Consider the following 17,829-nt stretch of genomic DNA (forward strand, 5'->3'; position numbering starts at 1 on the left):
TTCCATGGCTGCTGTGTCTTTTTAAAAGCTTTCTGGATTCACAGAAGTTATGTCTGTCATTATTACTTCCATCTCCATACCAGAAAAAACTTCATTTATCTGCCTGGCAGAGACAGCTATTAAAAGCAAGAGGAAGCCGTACCTCCCCCAGCCCCAAATGTGGCAAACCCGGTTTAAAAAGAAAACAAAAACACGCAAAGCGCCAGCTGAATCACAATCTAGAAAATCATCTCCTCGGAGCACTTAACATTAGTGAAACCTTGATTTATATCAAGGTTAAGTAAGGAAGGGGGGGGGGGAGAGACTGCCTCTTAAACAACATAATGCGCGTCTCCATGGGAACGAAGGCCTGGGCTAAGAGAAGGAGTTAATCAAGAGGAAAAATCTGGTGGTTTGAAAAGGTCTTTTGTAAAGCCCGGTAGAATTTGGCCAACCTAGCAAAGAACTGCAAGAATGTTAACAGGTCTGTGAGAAACTCACACCTCAGTAGGATGAACTGGAGTTAGGCCTCCATGTTTCAAGTAACAAGCCGAAATCAGGCCGGGATGACGAGCGAGGGCCTTGTGGGCATTGCCAGATTAAAATGCGCAAATAAGGGTGGGTGGGTGGGGGAAATGCTTAAAACTGAAACCATAAAAGACTCACATGCCTGCCCTTCCTGAACAAGTTAATCCCAGAATTATTTCCATCTTTCTTTCAGAGCAGATGTAGAGCATAAACAGCAGGTGAGGTGGTAAACCTCTGCCTAGATGACTGTACCATTTCAGACTGCGTGCATGGGAGTCACATGACTGAATGATCCTCCATTTGAAAACAAACAAACAAAAACTCCCTGCAGACAGAAGGCTAGCATGTCAAGGAGAAGACTAGGCTAGATCCCTTCCCCTGACATGCTACTTTTCTATGTGCAGAGAGGTTTGGTGGTGATGTTCTTTTTAAATGGAGGAGCATTAAAATATGTGAGCCCCCACTTGCAGTCTGAAGTGGTATAGCCCAGGCATATGTTTACCATTTAATCTGTGGGAAGAAGGGCTTGAAAATACACATAAATTTGCATCTGTTTGGATTAACAAGATGCACCACCTCTGTATCTGTTTCTGGAACTATGCTCTACCTGTATCAATGTTGGCAATTCGGTGCAGCTTACCTCCCCCCTCCCCTAATAAGAGGTAACCATATTCGACATAGAAAGTTCGATCCAGACTAAATACATCACACTTAGATCCCATTGAAACCAGTGTGAAAAGTGGCTAAAAGTTGGTCATTTAAGTCCCATGGATTTCAATGGGAACAAAGGCTGCAAACCTATATACACTTACCTGGAAGTAAGCCCCATTGAACGCAATCAGATTTACTTCTGATAGGTACATATATAGGATTGTGCTGTAAATATGATTGTCTGTGGTTGTCTGGATAGGGTGGCCATATGTCTTACTTTACATTCCTCCATTTGAAGTCTTAGGCTGAATCTACACATAGCAGCGGAGAGCCAGTGTGGTGGAGTGCCGAGAGTGTTGGACTAGGAGCCGGGAGATCAGAGTTCTAGTCCCCACTCGGCCATGGAAGCTCACTGGGTGACTTTGGGCCAGTCACAGACTCTCAGCCCAACCTACCTCACAGGGTTGTTGTTGTGAGGATAAAATGGAGAGGAGGAAGATCATGTACGCCGCCTTGGGTTCCTTAAAGTGGAAAAAAGTCAGGATATAAATGTAATAAATAAATAAATATAAATAAATAGCAGTTATACCGTTATCATACTGCAGTGATAACTACTAGTGCCCATTGGTGTCATGTGCACCAATAGTTATCACTGCAGTATGAGGATAAAACTGCTATGTGTAGATTCAGCCTTAGCCATTTACACATAACCAAAAAAAGGGCGGGGAGGGGGGGCAAAGGAGGACACAGATTTGCATAAAATATGCATATGCTGATTAATATGTATAGGTGCAAATGTAGAAATAATGGCTGTAATTTAAACAGATATACAATACTTCTTATCACAGTGGGGAAGACTGTAACCAGACCGAGCAGGGCCTGCGTGGCTGCTCAGAATGGTGTTGATGGGAAACTTCAACACTGCTGTTCCCCTTCTTATGGTTCTTGTTCTTAAAACCAGACATGGACTCGGCAGCCCTTTAAATAGAGGATGCCTTCAAACAGAGGACTGTCCTCTGTGAAAGAGGACACATGACCCTCCTATGTCTGGCGTAAAGATAAAGAATCCCATGAAGACAGCAGGGGCCCTGAAGTTGTCCATCAACGGTGAACACCTGGACAGGTCACAGTCTTCCCTATTATGGTGGAAAGTATGGGATTTCTATTAAAATTATAGTAATGATTTCTAAATTTGCATCTGTACATAGAAATGTTCATCTGCACATTGTGTGTAAGCCTGTGCCCTCTTTTGTCCTCTTTTTGTGTTTAAGTGGTTAGCCGTGGTCTGGATCCAACCCTAGTAGCTTTATCCCCCCAAGATATGCGAGGGAAAGGCACTTTGCACTGACACCAATATGCAGCTCTGTCCAATTACTTTACACATTCCACAGATGAGCCTCTTCACTGAATGCAGCTGGTTGCAGTGTGGATGACTTCATGGAGAAGGGATTTCCAGTGCTGAGGGATACTACCAAGACTATGCGCCCCTCTCCTTGTTCAAACCTGGTGCATGGATACTCAAGAGAATACTTTCAGTTCTGCATGCTTGAGAGCATGAATGCAAAGCCTCATTGGATTTTCCAGGAATGATTTCCAGGAATGATTTGGAAGCAGCAGTTTAGAGAGCCAGTTAAGTCCTGGAAAGACCTGTATTCAAATCCTTCAGAGCGATGAAGCTCACTAGGTAATCTTGAGCCTATTACACTCTCTCCGCCTCTAATCTCACAAGGTTGTTGTGAATATAAAATGGGCAGGGGAAGAAAAGAATGCAGGAAGGGTAGAATAAATCAATGTAGTAAATGTATGAAATAAAGCTCCCTTCTCCAGGACGGGGGGGGGGGGGAGTTTTAATGAATGTCACTGCCCACGAAAGCATCTGCACAGGTACTTTTCATTTAGGAGATAGCAATACCAATACATTTAATCTCTGAGAATTTTGCCGAAGTCTGTAGTTCTTCTCAACACTTCAAGTGTGTAAAAACAGAAAGAAAAAGAAAGAAAAACTATGTGGTTGGCAAAGAGCAAAATCCAGAGGGGCAAACTTTTAGCAAGACTGGAGGAAAATCTCAGATTTTTAGATGCCAGTATCAAATATTCATTCATTCAATTTGTACCCCACTTTTCTACCAAGAAAAATGGCCCTCAAGGCAGCTTACAATCATAAATACACTTGATTAAAACAGTAACAAAGCAAATATATTACAACACAATTAAAAACACAACCCAATATAAAGTTGAGACAAGACTTGAGTTTGCTGTATCTCATATCATCCAAAATGAACACAGGAAACAGCCCTCAAGCAAGAATTCCCAAAATGCCTCCTTCTTCCTCCCCAACAGAAAACTCAAGAGCATTTGGGGTTTGATCTTGACGTACAGCAGCAATTCCTCCATGGTTCCTAAACTACCTAAACCAGCCCCATCACCCAGATTATTCTGCACAGCAGACAGGTAGGCCTGCAGGCTGGCCTCAGGAGCGAACAAGCTACTGACTGACTGAGAAGGTCTGAACCACAGGGCAGTTCCTGCAAGATGAGGCATGTGCTTGCTAGATCAAACCCAGAGGGATAAAGCAAAAGGCGTTGGGCAGCCTGCTATGAGGAAATGAAAGAAGAACAGAACCCAGGTGAGAGCCACCAATTCATGTGCCCTGAGGGGACGTTCTTTCCTGCATCCCCAAATATGGGATTCCTAGCAACAAGCTGCAGTCCTTCACACTAGGAGAGGAGAAGCAGACCCGTCCTCACTTAGGGCAGGGGCAGGCCCCTCGGCAGCCCCACGGCCTCAGCCTAATTTCAAAGGCCCTCTGCACATGATCAGGTCAGACCTCCAACAAGAGCCGACTGTCCCTGCCTTGGCAGCCCGTTGCGTGGGGAGGGAGGGAAAAGGGGGTGGCAGAAAGAGACAAGAGGTGCCCCACCCACTTTTGGCTTCAGCCTCACTCACTGCCGACATGTGCCCCCTCCCAACAGATCACCCATGAGGTGACAGAATGGAGCGCAGGGCATGCTCTGAGGTCATCTGATAGACTGCAAGGGTGGGCCATTTATGGCCCTCCAGATGTTTTGGCCTACAACTCCCATCAGCTGTAGCCAGCATAGCCAATGGTGAGGGATCATGGGAGTTGTAGGCCGAAACATCCGGAGGGTCACAAGTTGTCCACTTCTGTGATATAGCCACCTGGCTGAAGCTAAGCAGGGCTGGGTCTGGTCAGTGCCTGGACGGAATCCACTTGGAAAACCCATGGCCAACACCTTGAAAAGTGAAAGAAAGGCGATATGAATGTACTAAACAAAGTCAATGTACTCTGTCTGACAGTCCCTGACAAAGTGTACCCTGTGGTACCTGCCTTACTCCCCCCCCCCATGTACTTTTTGGTGCTCAGTACTGGTGCTCAGCACTGAGCTGCTATTTCAATTTCCCACAGTGCTCTGGCTGTAACGTCACTCTGAGACACTTTTTATGGTGGCCACCCAGCACTGATCGGAGAAGCGCTATAGGGGAGGGGAAAACTGGCGTATGATGGGGGCTATGACAAGGCACCATGCCAAGAGCCAGACCCTGCAGCAACCATAGATTCAAGCTTCCCTTCCCAATGGCTTTCAGGTTCCTGTTCATCAACCTGGAAGCCATTGGCTTTGCATGGTGACCACAGCCTCAGTCCCGCACTGGGATCCAAAAACGAGAAGCGACTCGATGCGCATGGGCGCCCACCATTGGGACTTGCACTCCCCGATTCAGAGGGAGCCATGCAGCTGCATTCCCAACCTGGTGCCCTCCAGATATGTTGGGACTACAACTCCCAGCATTCCCGGCCAGCACCTTGGAGAGCTCCTTTAGAGTTCTTACTAAAACCTGGAACGGATTCACCGCCCTACTGACTTCGGAGCCACCAGCCTTCACTGAAGAGAATTGACGAGCCTTCCCCAATCCAGTCCCCTTCAAATATTTTGGACCTCAACTCCCATCATCCCTGACCATTGGCCATGCTGCCTGGGGCTGAGGGGAGTTGTAGTCCAAAACACCTGGGAGGCGCCAGGTTGGGAAAGGTTGGCCTAGAGGCATTCTGGGATAATGAAGATAGCGGTAAATGCCACAGTCACGTTGCTTGGCATTTCGCTTCCCAGCGCTGACCACGGCTGCTGTCCCTGCTGCTGCCCAGCCCCAAAAGCTTATGGGAAGGGAGTAGCAGGAGGTGATGGTGTCACTTGCCTTCGCGTGCAGCAGAGAAGTACCAGCCTGGCGCATCCACCGGAGTGGTGCTGGGGTGTGGGTCGCAGAGCACCTTGCCCACAGCCCCCTCAAACCTGGTGCTGGGCCTGCCAGATTGCATTCATGTGGCTTGGCACTAAGGCATCCAGTCAGCCCATCTGGGGACGGTCCTTTAGGACTGCTGCATAGAAGTCAACCAATCGCTCAGCCTGGGGTTCAAGAGTTTATTTCAGGGGTGGGGGACCTTTTCGTCTTCCAGATGTGGTTGGGGTCCACCTCCCATCAGCCGCAGGCAGAATAGCCAATAGTCAGGGATGATGGGAGTAGTTTGGGGGAACTCAGCACATGGACATTCAAAAGAAATCTTGGGAGGCCATGCTCAGGAAGGGCCATCTGGCTTCCTCTCTATTAGCCTTCCCACTGCATGGCAAAGACTTCTATTCTAGCAGGCTTTTGACCTGCTGGGTTGATTTTCCCCCTGTCCCAAGGTGTGGTTTTAGGGCTCTCGATTTGTTTTTTAAAAGCTGGTTGCTGCTTTACTGTCTCCTTGATTATTATTTTATATATTTTTTGTGGGTTTTTAAAAATTATTGTTAGCTGCTGTGGTTCCTTTTGAAGATCAAGTGAGATATACACTTTCTTAAAATAAAAACATGCATACCATACAGTCAGCGCATGCCGTTCTTTTTAAGATGTCTCACATTTGGGCCCCGGCCCCTCATTATCCACTTGCTGGATGAGGCTTCAAAAGCCTTTTGTAACGGATCCCTGCATAAAAACCTGTATCCACTTGCAAACTGTGATTGTGGGATTGGGGCCCATCATCTGCAGCCAGTGACAGGAGGAGCAAGCCATGCTTACAAGAGCAGAGTATGCCTTTTACCTAGGGGCACACCCTGTGAGCATTCAGATAACCTCATCCCGGTAACCCCAGGCAAAACTGTGCTGCTCTGAGTTAAGTTAACTCCCAGGTTTGGGACGGTAAGAATTTATCCTTAAAAAGACAGTAAAAGATGATGATGAAGAAGAAGCAGGAAGACATTTACACTATGATTTCCATGAGAGCAAAAGCAGATAGTGAAAGTGCTCTATTGATGTAACTTAAAAGACACCTACACTTTTTTGGTGGACTTGTCACAGGCTAAATTTGACTTCCACTGAAAAAAAGATACTATTTTTATTTATTTATTTCTATACCATCCAATAGCCAAAACTCTCTGGGCAGTTCTCAAGAATATTATCTGCCTTTTGTTATGCCATAGTGGTTTGTTTCAGTCCTCTGCTCTGATTCCTGCTTGATAAGGTCTCTCGAGCAGCTATTCCTTATTGCTAAGTTGCAGTATCCCCAGTAAATTATCTCTGATTAGCTGTAGGTTGCCATTACTCCTGGGAAGATTTGCATTTACCTCTTGTGCTACCAGTGGCCACTGATCAGCAGTTGCCCTGAATATATTCTCCATTATTTCTAGGAAATAAATGGCATTAACCGCTACTTTTGCAACAGCTTCCTGACATTTGATAATTTCTCCGTGCAGAAAAAAAAGGGGGGGAATATAAAGTACACACTTGGCCACATGTTGGTATGAAACCAACACAAGGGGACATAAGTAGCTCTCATGCTCGCACACATACAACCATTTCCAGGGCTAAGTCCATAAACAGATAAATTCCAGCTAAATCAACAAGTTGAATAACACAAACAGATGCAAACTGCAGCATGCTTACCAATGACTACTAGTCCTGATGGCTATATCCTACCCCCGGTATCAGACGCAGTATGCCTCTGTACACCAGTTGCTGGGGAACATGGGTGGGAGGGTGCTGTTGCACTCATGTGGGTTTCCCATTGACAGCTGCTTGGTCACTGTGTAAACGGAATGCTGCACTATTGCTATAGTGCTATAATGCTGTTAACATTCAAAGCCCTTAACGGCTTGGGGCCAGGTTACCTGAAGGATCGCCTCCTCCCATATGTGCCTGTCCGGACCTTAAGATCATCGTCAGCGGCCCTTCTCCGTGAGCCCCTGCCAAAGGAAGTGAGGCGGGTGGCTACTAGGAGGAGGGCTTTTTCTGTTGTGGCACCCCGGCTCTGGAATGAGCTCCCTAGTGAGGTTCGCCTGGCGCCTACATTGTACTCCTTTCGGCGCCAGGTGAAGACCTTTTTATTTTCCCAGGCATTTTAGCTTTCTAAATTTTTATCTTTGCTGTTTTAAATCTGTATTTTAAACTCCTGCTGCTGCTGCTAGGTTTTATTGTGGTTGTATTGTTATATTGTGGTTTTAATGTTCTATATATTTTAAATTGTTTTATTGTGTGTTGTTTGGTTTTAGTTTTTGTGAACCGCCCAGAGAGCTTCGGCTATTGGGCGGTATAGAAATGAAATAAATAAATAAATAAATAAATAATAAACTACATGGTCCCTTGGTCTGATCCAGCAGGGTTCTTCTGATGTTCTTAGGCCGTAAAATCAGTAATTTTTCCATTTACATGACTACACTGAGAAAGGCAACTTGTTATTCAGCAAGAGACTGAGAAACAAAGTTAACTTTTCATCTCCAAAAAAGGAACCAAGAGGATGGTATTTAATTGAAAACAGAATGGAGACTGCCAGACTTCATTTTAAAAAAAGAAAAAAAAAAAAGAATGCAGAATTAAGAGCTATGCTGGATCAGGCCATGCAATCCAGCATTCTGTTCCCACAGTGCCCAACCAAATGCCTATGGGAAGCACACAAGTAAGACATGAGTGCAACAGCACCCTCCTGCTTGTGTTCCACAGCAACCGGTGTTTGGAGGTAATATTGCCCCTGACACTGGAGATAATATACAGTCGTCATGACTAGTAACCACTGATAGCCTGGTCCTCCATAAATTTTGTCCTAATCCCCCTTTAAAGCAGACTGTTGGCAGACTCTTGATATCTGTTGTTCTATGCACGGAAGACGGTCTAAAAACGAATGATGCTAAAATGAACAGAAAGATAGGGGAATACCTTACAGCACAATCCTATTCATGTCTACTCAAAATTAAGTCCCATCGAGTTCAATGAGGCCAGTGGGTATAGGGTCACAGCTGTAAGCAATAAGGGATATCCCCTTAAATATCATGGACGCCTGACAACGCCTGACATCCGAGTGGCTAAGAAAACTCAGGTGCTTGCTTGCTGAAGAGTTCTGTGTAACTCGAGAAGTCTGCACCCTCTTAAATACCGTGGTGCTGGCCCAGTGGAAGCTATTTTACACTCCCAAATCTCAGGAGTGAACTTCAGGTTTCGAAAGGACAAACGGAGATCAATATCCAGCAGTCCACCCCCACCCCACCCCACCCCCCACAAGAAATCCAGACAGTTTTATAGTGTATTATACTTACAGGTATCTTTGCGGGGCCGTTTGATGGTGCAGAGCCACCGAAAGCCCAAAGAAACTGTCTGGAGTCTTGCCTTTCTTGAGGACCAAAAATTTAGTGTCCAAGTTGAAAGCAGCACATCTTAGGGGGCAAAGAGAAATCCACAGGCTACACCCTAAAAGCAGCGCGTTCTGCTTCCAAAGCCGGCTTTTTTGCCTGGTGATTCTACAAGGCTGAAATCGACTAGGAGCCATCTCGGGTCTGGTCAATCTCTTACCGCCGGTCAACCGTGCGCTTTGGTGATGAGTGTGGGTCGTCGCCTGGTTAGTTGCTTATTTGCTTGCTGGGGGAGAGAAGGTTGTTGGTTGCAGTGCCTGGAGTTTTCCCTCTGCCTCCTCCTCGTTTGTTTGTTTTGTTTTTTGCTTTGTAATTGCAAATTCCCGGCACCACCTCAGCAATGAAGGATCCCCTCAATTCATCTCCCCACAGCCGATTCGGATGGAGTCGTCTGCGCCTGCTTGCTAGACCACAGACGGGGAGGCGCGCTGGCTGGCTGGGTTACCTCCTCCCCACCTTGCATTGAATCTAAGCCGCTTCTAGCTACACTTTTCTTCCGGGGGAGAAGCAGCAGCCGTCGCCAGCAAGGGCTTGCCTTCTTAAAGGGGCCCGGGCAGGTTGGATACCTGCCCACCACAAAAACAAGAACATGACCGGCAAAAGTCAGGGGACGATTTCGCCCTTAAAATAATAGTAATAAAGCTACAAGTGACTCACCATTGCCTGCAAGCCCCAGGGGCATGCTTTTCCTTACGGAAGCCATACCCTCTAATCACAGGTGGGTTAGGGCTGGCTGCAGTTACTTTGTGGGTAGAGAAATTCACTCTGCACATGCTCAGGGACATGGGTGGTTATAGCAGAAACAATGGGTTAGATCCAGATTAATTTACTCAAGCTTTAGTCCTGTATTGATTTCATGATTAACTTGTCCCACTGATTTCAATACGGATAAAACATGACCAACTTAGCCTGGATCCAGCCCAACAAGAACCAGTTCTGGTATGCTTGCCAACTCTGTTACTTCCCTTATCTACAGGAAGCAGAAGTTCCCCTGACCCCTAGAACCAAGAACGGATCAATGACATTTGCCAGATGTGTCTTCCATTTCCCATACCTGTGACTGACTGGGAAATCAGTGCATTTGCTTTCTATGAAGCTTATTTGCGTTATTCTTACATTGCAATCCTGCTATCCTGAGCAAGAAGAGAGGATTCTTCCATCTTCCCCACGTTGTCCTCACAACAACCCTGTGAGGTAGGTTTGGCCAAGAGACAATGACAGGTCCCAGCTCACCCAGCAAACATTGTAGCTGAGCTGACTCTCCAGAGGTTTTAGCTACTACAATCACACTTGCTCTGAGGTTCTGGAATTTAGCCCTGGTGATCCCTGGCTCAAATAAACTGTACTGAAATTATGTAAAATTTTAACTGAGAGCGGCTCTTTCCTCCCCCCTAGATTCACAATGTTTAGATCTGAGAGGGGGGCCACTACAACCCCTCCAGTCTGGTGAGAGGAGCCCTTTGCAGTATCTCTTTTAACCACATGGTGAGATCTGTGTACAACAGGGGTGTTGAACCCTTTTTGGCCCCAGGGCTGAAATTCAATTTCAGCCCAGGGCTGAATTCAATTTCAGAGAAGATCTCAGGGGCTGCATTCCAGTGGGGGGAGGGCCAAAGGCAAAGGGGGGGGCAGGGGTAAAATATCAGTATATTTTAGCCTGGAGCTTTTACTTCCAGTAAAAAAGCTTTAGGAGAGGCATTTCAACAGTTTAGAATAGGAAAGAAATCACACAAAAGCCAGGAAACCACCAAACAATAGGCGGTCAGGAGGGAAAAGTGGGAACCACCTGGTGATGTGGAGAGGGGGCGTCATCTGGGGAAACCCAGAGGGCCAGATTGGGTGGGAGGGGGTGCTGGATTTGACTCTCAGGTCTGAGGTTCAACACCTCTGATTTAGAATAAGAGACAGACAGACAGACAGACAGACTAATTAAAGGGGCAACATAAGTAAGGTGTTTTTAGATAGCTGATTTCAGCTGTCTAACCAGGGCACCTTGGAGCAGGTTGTGTGTGTGGGTGGAGAGAAGCTGAACCGCACATAGGAAGCATTGTACCGGCACTTCCACACTCCCCTCCCTGCCCCCAGGAATGCCTCTTTTTGCCCTGCTCCGCACTGCTCATCCACACACAAAGCCCAGGGACAATCCACGGCGCCTACAAGGCAGCAAGGGAGGAGGCAGGGAGGCAGTTTTCTGGGAACCGACCTCGGAGCGCAGGCTCCAAGGTGGGTTCCTGGAACCTGAACAATCCTATCGCCGTCTAGCCATTGTCTAGCGGCCATAGGATTGCGCCCTTATACTCTTATTTTCAAAAGCATGTCCTTTATACAAATAAGCCTGGATTTTATGCCTTCTGGATTTACTCTGAAGCCGCTGATTTCTCAGGTGCCCCACTGAAGAAGACTATATACTCATAACACAGCTGGCAATTGGCATTGTCTATGGGTAATAGATTCTTCTTGGGAATCAGAAGTGTTGGTCATTGTTGGCCACTCCCGAAGAAGCCCACCCTGGACCCAACGGGATTAAACAGCTACTGCCCAGTGGCAAATACCCCCTTTCCTAGGGAAGGTACTTGTGAGGGTTGTGGTGGAGCAACTGCAGGCGCTCTTAGAGGGTACCGATTATCTAGCCCCATTCCAGTCTGTGTTTTCACCTGGATATGGGACTGAGTCAGCCTTGGACACCCTGATGGATGACCTTTAACAAGACAGGGACAGGGGGAGTGCAACCCTGTTAATTCTTCTTGATCTCTCATCAGCTTTTGATACCATCGACCGTGGTATCCTCCTGGATCGACTCCGAGGGATGGGTATCAGAGGCACTGTGCTACACTGGTTCCAGTCCTACCTACGGGGCTGATTTCAGAGAGTAACATTGGATGACTATTTCTCGGCCCCTTGGCAATTGAGTGATGGGGTGCCACAGGGCACCATCTTGTCCCTAGTGTAGTTTAACATCTATATGAAGCCTCTAGGAGCGGTCATTAGGGGATTAGGAGCCAAGTGCCATCAGTATGCTGATGACACATGGCTCTATCTCCCTGTGACATCTGAATCAGGAGAGGCTGTGCAAGTCCTGGACCAGTGCCTGAACTCAGTAATGGGCTGGATGAGGGCCAATAAACTGATGCTGAATCCTGGCAAGACGGAAGCCCTGTGGGTGAGTGGTTCCCGAGTCCGGGAGATCGGCGCGTTGCCTGTTCTGGATGGGGTCACACTCCCTCTGAAAGCTCAGGTTCGTAGTCTGGGGGTACCCCTGGATCCATCATTGTCGCTGGAGGCCCAAGTGGCTGCTGCGACTCGGAGTGCCTTTTACCAGCTTCGGTTGGTTTGCCAGCTACGGCCTCTCCTGGACAGGGATAGCTTGCCCACGGTGGTTCAGGCGCTAGTAACCTCAAGACTGGATTACTGCAATGCGCGCTATATGGGGCTGCCCTTGAAGCTGGTCCGGAAGCTGGAGCTAGTGCAGAACGCAGCAGCTCAGCTGTTGTCGGGGGCTGCGGCTTTTCAGCATGTAACTCCTTTGCTGAGGGAACTGCACTGGCTGCCTATTCGCTACCGGGCCAGGTGACTACGCTAAAGCGTTTGATTGTGTGGATCACAACAAACTGTGGCAAATTCTGAAAGTGATGGGAGTACCAGACCACCTTACCTGTCTCCTGAGAAACCTGTACGAGGGTCAAGAAGCAACAGTAAGAACCAGACATGGAACAACCGAGTGGTTCAAAATTGGGAAAGGAGTACGACAAGGCTGCATATTGTCACCCTGCTTATTTAACTTATATGCAGAGTACATCATGAGAAATGCCGGGTTGGATGAATCAGAGGTTGGAATTAAGATTGTCGGGAGAATTATCAACAACCTCCGATATGCAGACGATACCACCCTAATGGCAGAAAGCGAAGAGGATCTCAAGAGCCTCTTGTTGAGGGTGAAAGAGGAGAGTGCAAAAGCTGGTTTGAAACTCAACATTAAAAAAACGAAGATCATGGCATCTTGCCCCATCACTTCCTGGCATATAGAAGGGGAAGAAATGGAAGCAGTGACAGATTTTACTTTCTTGGGCTCCAAGATCACCGCAGACGGTGACTGTAGCCATGAAATTAAAAGACGCTTGCTCCTTGGGAGGAAAGCTATGGCAAACCTAGACAGCATAGTAAGAAGCAGAGACATCACCTTGCCGACAAAGGTCCGTCTAATCAAAGCTATGGTTTTCCCAGTAGTAATGTATGGCTGTGAGAGCTGGACTATAAGGAAGGCTGAGCGCCGAAGAATTGATGCTTTCGAACTGTGGTGCTGGAGAAGACTCTTACGAGTCCCCTGGACTGCAAGGAGGTCAAATCAGTCCATCCTAAAGGAAATCAACCCTGACTGTTCATTGGAAGGACAGATAATGAAGCTGAAGCTCCAATATTTTGGCCACCTAATGCGAAGAGAAAACTCCCTGGAAAAGACCCTGATGCTGGGAAAGACTGAAGGCAAAAGGAGAAGGGGACGGCAGAGGATGAGATGGCTAGATAGCATCACAGATGCAATGAATATGAACTTGAGCATGCTCCGGGAGAGAGCGCAGGACAGGAAGGCCTGGCGTGCTATGGTCCATGGGGTCACGAAGAGTCGGACACGACTGAACGACTTGAACAACAACAACTAGTGTACAAAGCACTAAACAACTTGGGAACAGGATACCAGAGAGAGTGCCTCCTCCTTTACTAATCTGTCCAGTCACTGAGGTCATCAGAAGGCATGTTCCTGGTGGTTCCACATGGACCCATGGCCCGGTTGGAGTCCACCCAGAAGACAGCCTTCAGTGTAGTGGCCCCCTTCCTGTGGAATTCCCTGCCTTTGGAGGTCAGCCAGGTGCCAACGTTGTGTTGCTTTCAGCACCACCTGGAGACGTCGTTATTCCGAGAGGCTTTCCCTGAGTCAACAGCCATGGTTCATTATGCTCATCTGTTCTTTTAAAATGTTTTAATTGTTTTAAGTATGGGTTTTTATTCTATTATCATGTTGTTCACCGCTCCGAAATCTTTGATGTGGAGCGGTATATAAATATTTTAAATAAATAAATAAATAAATAAATTTAGAATAGGTTATGTTATTCTCCCCCCCCCCCCGCCCCGTGTTTTTCAATATCCATTGAATGTAATTATGGAGTTTATAATGTTGTGCCACCACTGAGAGATCCCTGCTGTGAGCACCCATTGATCTGATCTCATGGGTAGGGGAAAATTGGCACACTGTTCTCTCCAGAAGATCTTGATAGTTATCAACTATTACTTTATAAATTCATTCATTGCATGTAGGAGTGCTTTTTTACCAGCTTATGCTGGTTTACCAGCAGTGACTCTATCAGGAGAAAGTAGTCCTGGCCTCAGTTACATACGTGCACATACCCTCACTTAGTTACAGCCAGACTAGACTACTGCAATGCTCCCCACACAGGGCTGCCTTTAAAAACAGTTCAGAAACTCCTATTGGTTTACATGAGGCTGGCAGGAAGGTGGTAGGAGCAAGGCAATTAGCACATACCACATCAAATATAGACATCAAATATTTGAGCAACCAGGAAATATCTGGAGAATGGTCAACATCAAAAATTCACAGAGAACTTTGGGGAACAAAATTTGTTCCAGATCTCATGTATGTGATGGGACACAGACCACACATTTGGGTGGCAAAAAAACTGACCTTCATCCAAAAAAGGCCAATATCTACATTTTTCTGTTCTTAACCACAAAATGTTCCCAGGAAATTCACTTGGGTAATATTGCAAGCTCTTCTGATGAGGAATGGAATGCATTAATGGCTGTTGATGTTTTCTGCTTGATAATTTCAGGATTCTAACTAGAGCAAAGAGGGAAGGGGAAATGTGAAGCCCAAGGTCCAGTGCAGAATCCTTGATATTCCCATCAGCAGTTGAAGAAACTCGAGCAGAGTTTGATTTCTTATCCCAAATGGAATTCTACAAGTCTTTCCCCCTTTTCCCTGCGAACATATCCCCACCACCACCCCACTGCTTCATATTCATTTTCTTTGATACCCTCTCCATGCTTAGTTTTAAAGGGAAATGTGTCCAGCCTCCAAGGCAACTGGTGAGCCATGGCACCTGCCTTAGAAGCTCAGCTCCTTTTCCATAAGTGTGTGAAAACAGACTGTGGGAAAAGCAACCTGCACATGCTCAGAGACACACAGGCACTCAGCCTTGGTGTTCAAAACAGAATCAGGAGCTGAGCATCGATCAGCTCTGGCACAAATGAAGGATTGCCTTCGTCCATATAAACCTCCATATCAAGCAGCTGGACTACAACTCCCACCAGCCTCAGCCCACATGGCTAGTGGTTAGAGATGATGGGAGTTGAAGTCCAAAATATTTGAAGGGAAAAGGGTTAGGGAAGGCTCTTCCCTTCTCTATCTACTCCTCTGGCTTCAGAAATTAGGCATGGAGATATCGAAGAGAGTGCCTTTTCTGTGGTGGGACCCAAATTGTAGAGCTCTCTTCCTTGGCTGACTTCTCTAGAAGTCAGGTTCTGTATCAACGTTCTGCCCTGAACAGTGAGAAGTAACAGAATGGTAGTGCCTCTGAACATGTTCTTTTTTTCTTCTTTGCCCATTAAATAGCCACAACCAATCCACACACATCTAGGATTAAGGGGCCAGGCTTCCAGGTCACTGATGTGTGAGTATGCATATATCACATCCACCCCTGCACAGCTAGGATAGGCCCTAGACCAAGTCATGTCCCAGGAGAAGAGTCTCCTCTCCATTTGTTCAACTTCTGAATATTCTTTTTTAAAATGCATTTCTAGCCCATTTCACAACTTTGATGCACAGTCTGCACATATGATTGACCCCTGTCATATAGGATGAGAGATTTACATGCTAAGATCTGTAAAATCTATATTTATTCATGCCATATCAACTGTGTGTACTATTTGTTTCAGCTGTTGAGAGGATAGCTAAGTACGTAAGTCTGTGACAGGTGCACCCTGAGCCCAGCAGACCCCCTTTCCCCCCGCTGCAAGCCTGGTGCCCCAGGCAGATGCTTGGGTCATCTGCCCCTAAATTTGGCCCTGTGCACAACCTTTTTTTCATGGAAAGAAAGCATTGCTGTTCTCAACTTTTGCAATGCGCCACTCAGGCACATCAAACACCCTCTGAAAGTTTCTTCATGAATAATAAAATAAAGGCAAGCAAACAGCCACGTTCCATAGCAAAAGCTACATCAAGATAACATTAAGGATGCAGCATTAATTGCTTTTAGTGTCAAGGAAGACCCAGGTAGCTGTAAATGGGTTCCATAGGATATTCCTGGCATCAGAAAGTATGGGGTGGAACACGGTGCCAAAAGATACTTTGGACCACACTTCCCTTGGATATATTGGGCTACTTTGACCAAGATGATTTTGTACTGGAGTATGATTCCTGAGCATAAAAACTATGTGCCATATGCCACACTTGGGCTGCGCACACATGTATTGCTAGCAGGGGCCCATATTTTAAGGTGGCGGGAGGAAGTATAGAACTATTGAGTTTGGAAAGTTGATGCTTAACATTACTGCCGTGAAGTTCATCCCAAAGATATAAGAGCTGGTTTTCTAAAAGTCACCTTGAGACTTGAATTTCAGAAGCAACATTTGGGTGATGATGGAGGTGGCAAGCCAATGCATCTGGAGGGCCCCAGGTTGAGGAAGGCCGCTCTACGAGGTCATTGTGAAGGGGTGGCCTGTGCCTGAGATGAGCCCCCTCAGTAGCTCACAGAACTCATGCGACTTTGAAATGGGAATAGGAAAGCTCTGCCGAACTGCAGCAGAGGTGGGTCCCTTTGCTGGGAGTCTGCCAGGGCTAGAAAGACGCCTTGCTCCAGGCCAGACTGTTTGTCCATCCATCCCAGTATCATCTGCGCTGACTGGAAGCAGATCTCCAAGCAGGGCCAGCATCAAGGGTTGGCATGGCTGGGCACCTGCCAAGGGCCCACACCCCCGCAGGGGCCCACTGACAAGAGCCCGCTGGAGTGGCTCCTTCTCTCCACCTCTCGCTCTGGCCCAGACAATGGCGGCAGTGAGGAGGAGGAGCGGGAGTTGCCCCTGCCTGCCTGCTCCCTGGCTCTCTGCTTGTGGTAGCAATAATGAGAAATAAGGTGAGGTGTAATAGGAGCTGGAGACAATCAGTGGCAGTGAGAAAGCAGACTTGCTGAGGAAGGGGGCCTATGGAGGGTCTCTTGCCCGAGAGCCCACAAAACCTGGAGCCGGCACTGACTGCCAGCTGCTTGCTTCTTAAAAATACACGGAAGCAGTGACTGGAAAAGAAGCAAGCAGGCCCTGCGTGCATGCATTTGGAAGAGATAAGCATGCACACGCCCTCCTAGGTAGCTGCCTTGTACCAGCTTAGACTGTTTGTCCAACTGGACTGTTTGTCCAGTTACCAACTACCAATGACCTAGGGAGGTGGTGGGCTCTCCCACAGTGGAGGCGTTCAAGATGAAGCTGGACAGCCATCTGTCAGGGATGCTCTGACTTCAACTCCTGCATTCAGCAAGGGGTTGGACTCGAGGGTCTTGTAGGCCCCCTCCAACCCTACTATTCTATGATTCTATGGTCCATCTAGTTCAGTACTGTCTACACTGAAGTCAGGAGTCTTTCCAAGCCCAGGTGGGGGAGTCTGAGTATTGAACCTGGGACCTTTTGCATGCAGAGCAGGTGACGGGAAACAAAGCCCTACGCGGAGAGACTGAAAGAACTGGGCATGTTTAGCATTGAGAAGACTGAGGGGAGATAGGCCAACGCTCTTCAAGTACTTGAAAGATTGTCACAGAGGGGAAGGCCAGGATCTCTTCTCGATCATCCCAGAGTGCAGGACACCCAATAATGGGCTCAAGTTGCAGGAAGCCAGATTCCGGCTGAACATCAGGAAAAGCTTCCTGACTGTTAGAGCAAGACGATAATGGAACCAATGACCTAGGGAGGTAGTGGGCTCTCCCACACTGGAGGCATTCAA

The 17,829-nt window shown here is 47.2% G+C and overlaps 1 protein-coding gene across 2 annotated transcripts in view; it reads right to left on the minus strand.

The window, feature by feature from the left end:
* ITGA3 (integrin subunit alpha 3) overlaps positions 1-9,293 on the minus strand; it is a 111,278-nt gene extending 101,985 nt beyond the window's left edge. For both annotated transcript variants that reach the window (XR_014783833.1, XM_084804766.1), the window contains exon 1: positions 8,739-9,293. Coding sequence is in view for 1 of the 2 variants with exons in the window: in XM_084804766.1 (XP_084660892.1) it covers positions 8,739-8,968 (230 nt within the window). In the remaining variant the exon portion in view is untranslated. The remainder of the gene's footprint in view (positions 1-8,738) is intronic.
* Between the last annotated feature and the right edge of the window lie 8,536 nt (positions 9,294-17,829).

Source organism: Heloderma suspectum, chromosome 6, assembly GCF_057233095.1.
Source record: "Heloderma suspectum isolate Gila_16-S chromosome 6, 16-S_ref, whole genome shotgun sequence".
Taxonomy (NCBI): domain Eukaryota; kingdom Metazoa; phylum Chordata; class Lepidosauria; order Squamata; family Helodermatidae; genus Heloderma; species Heloderma suspectum.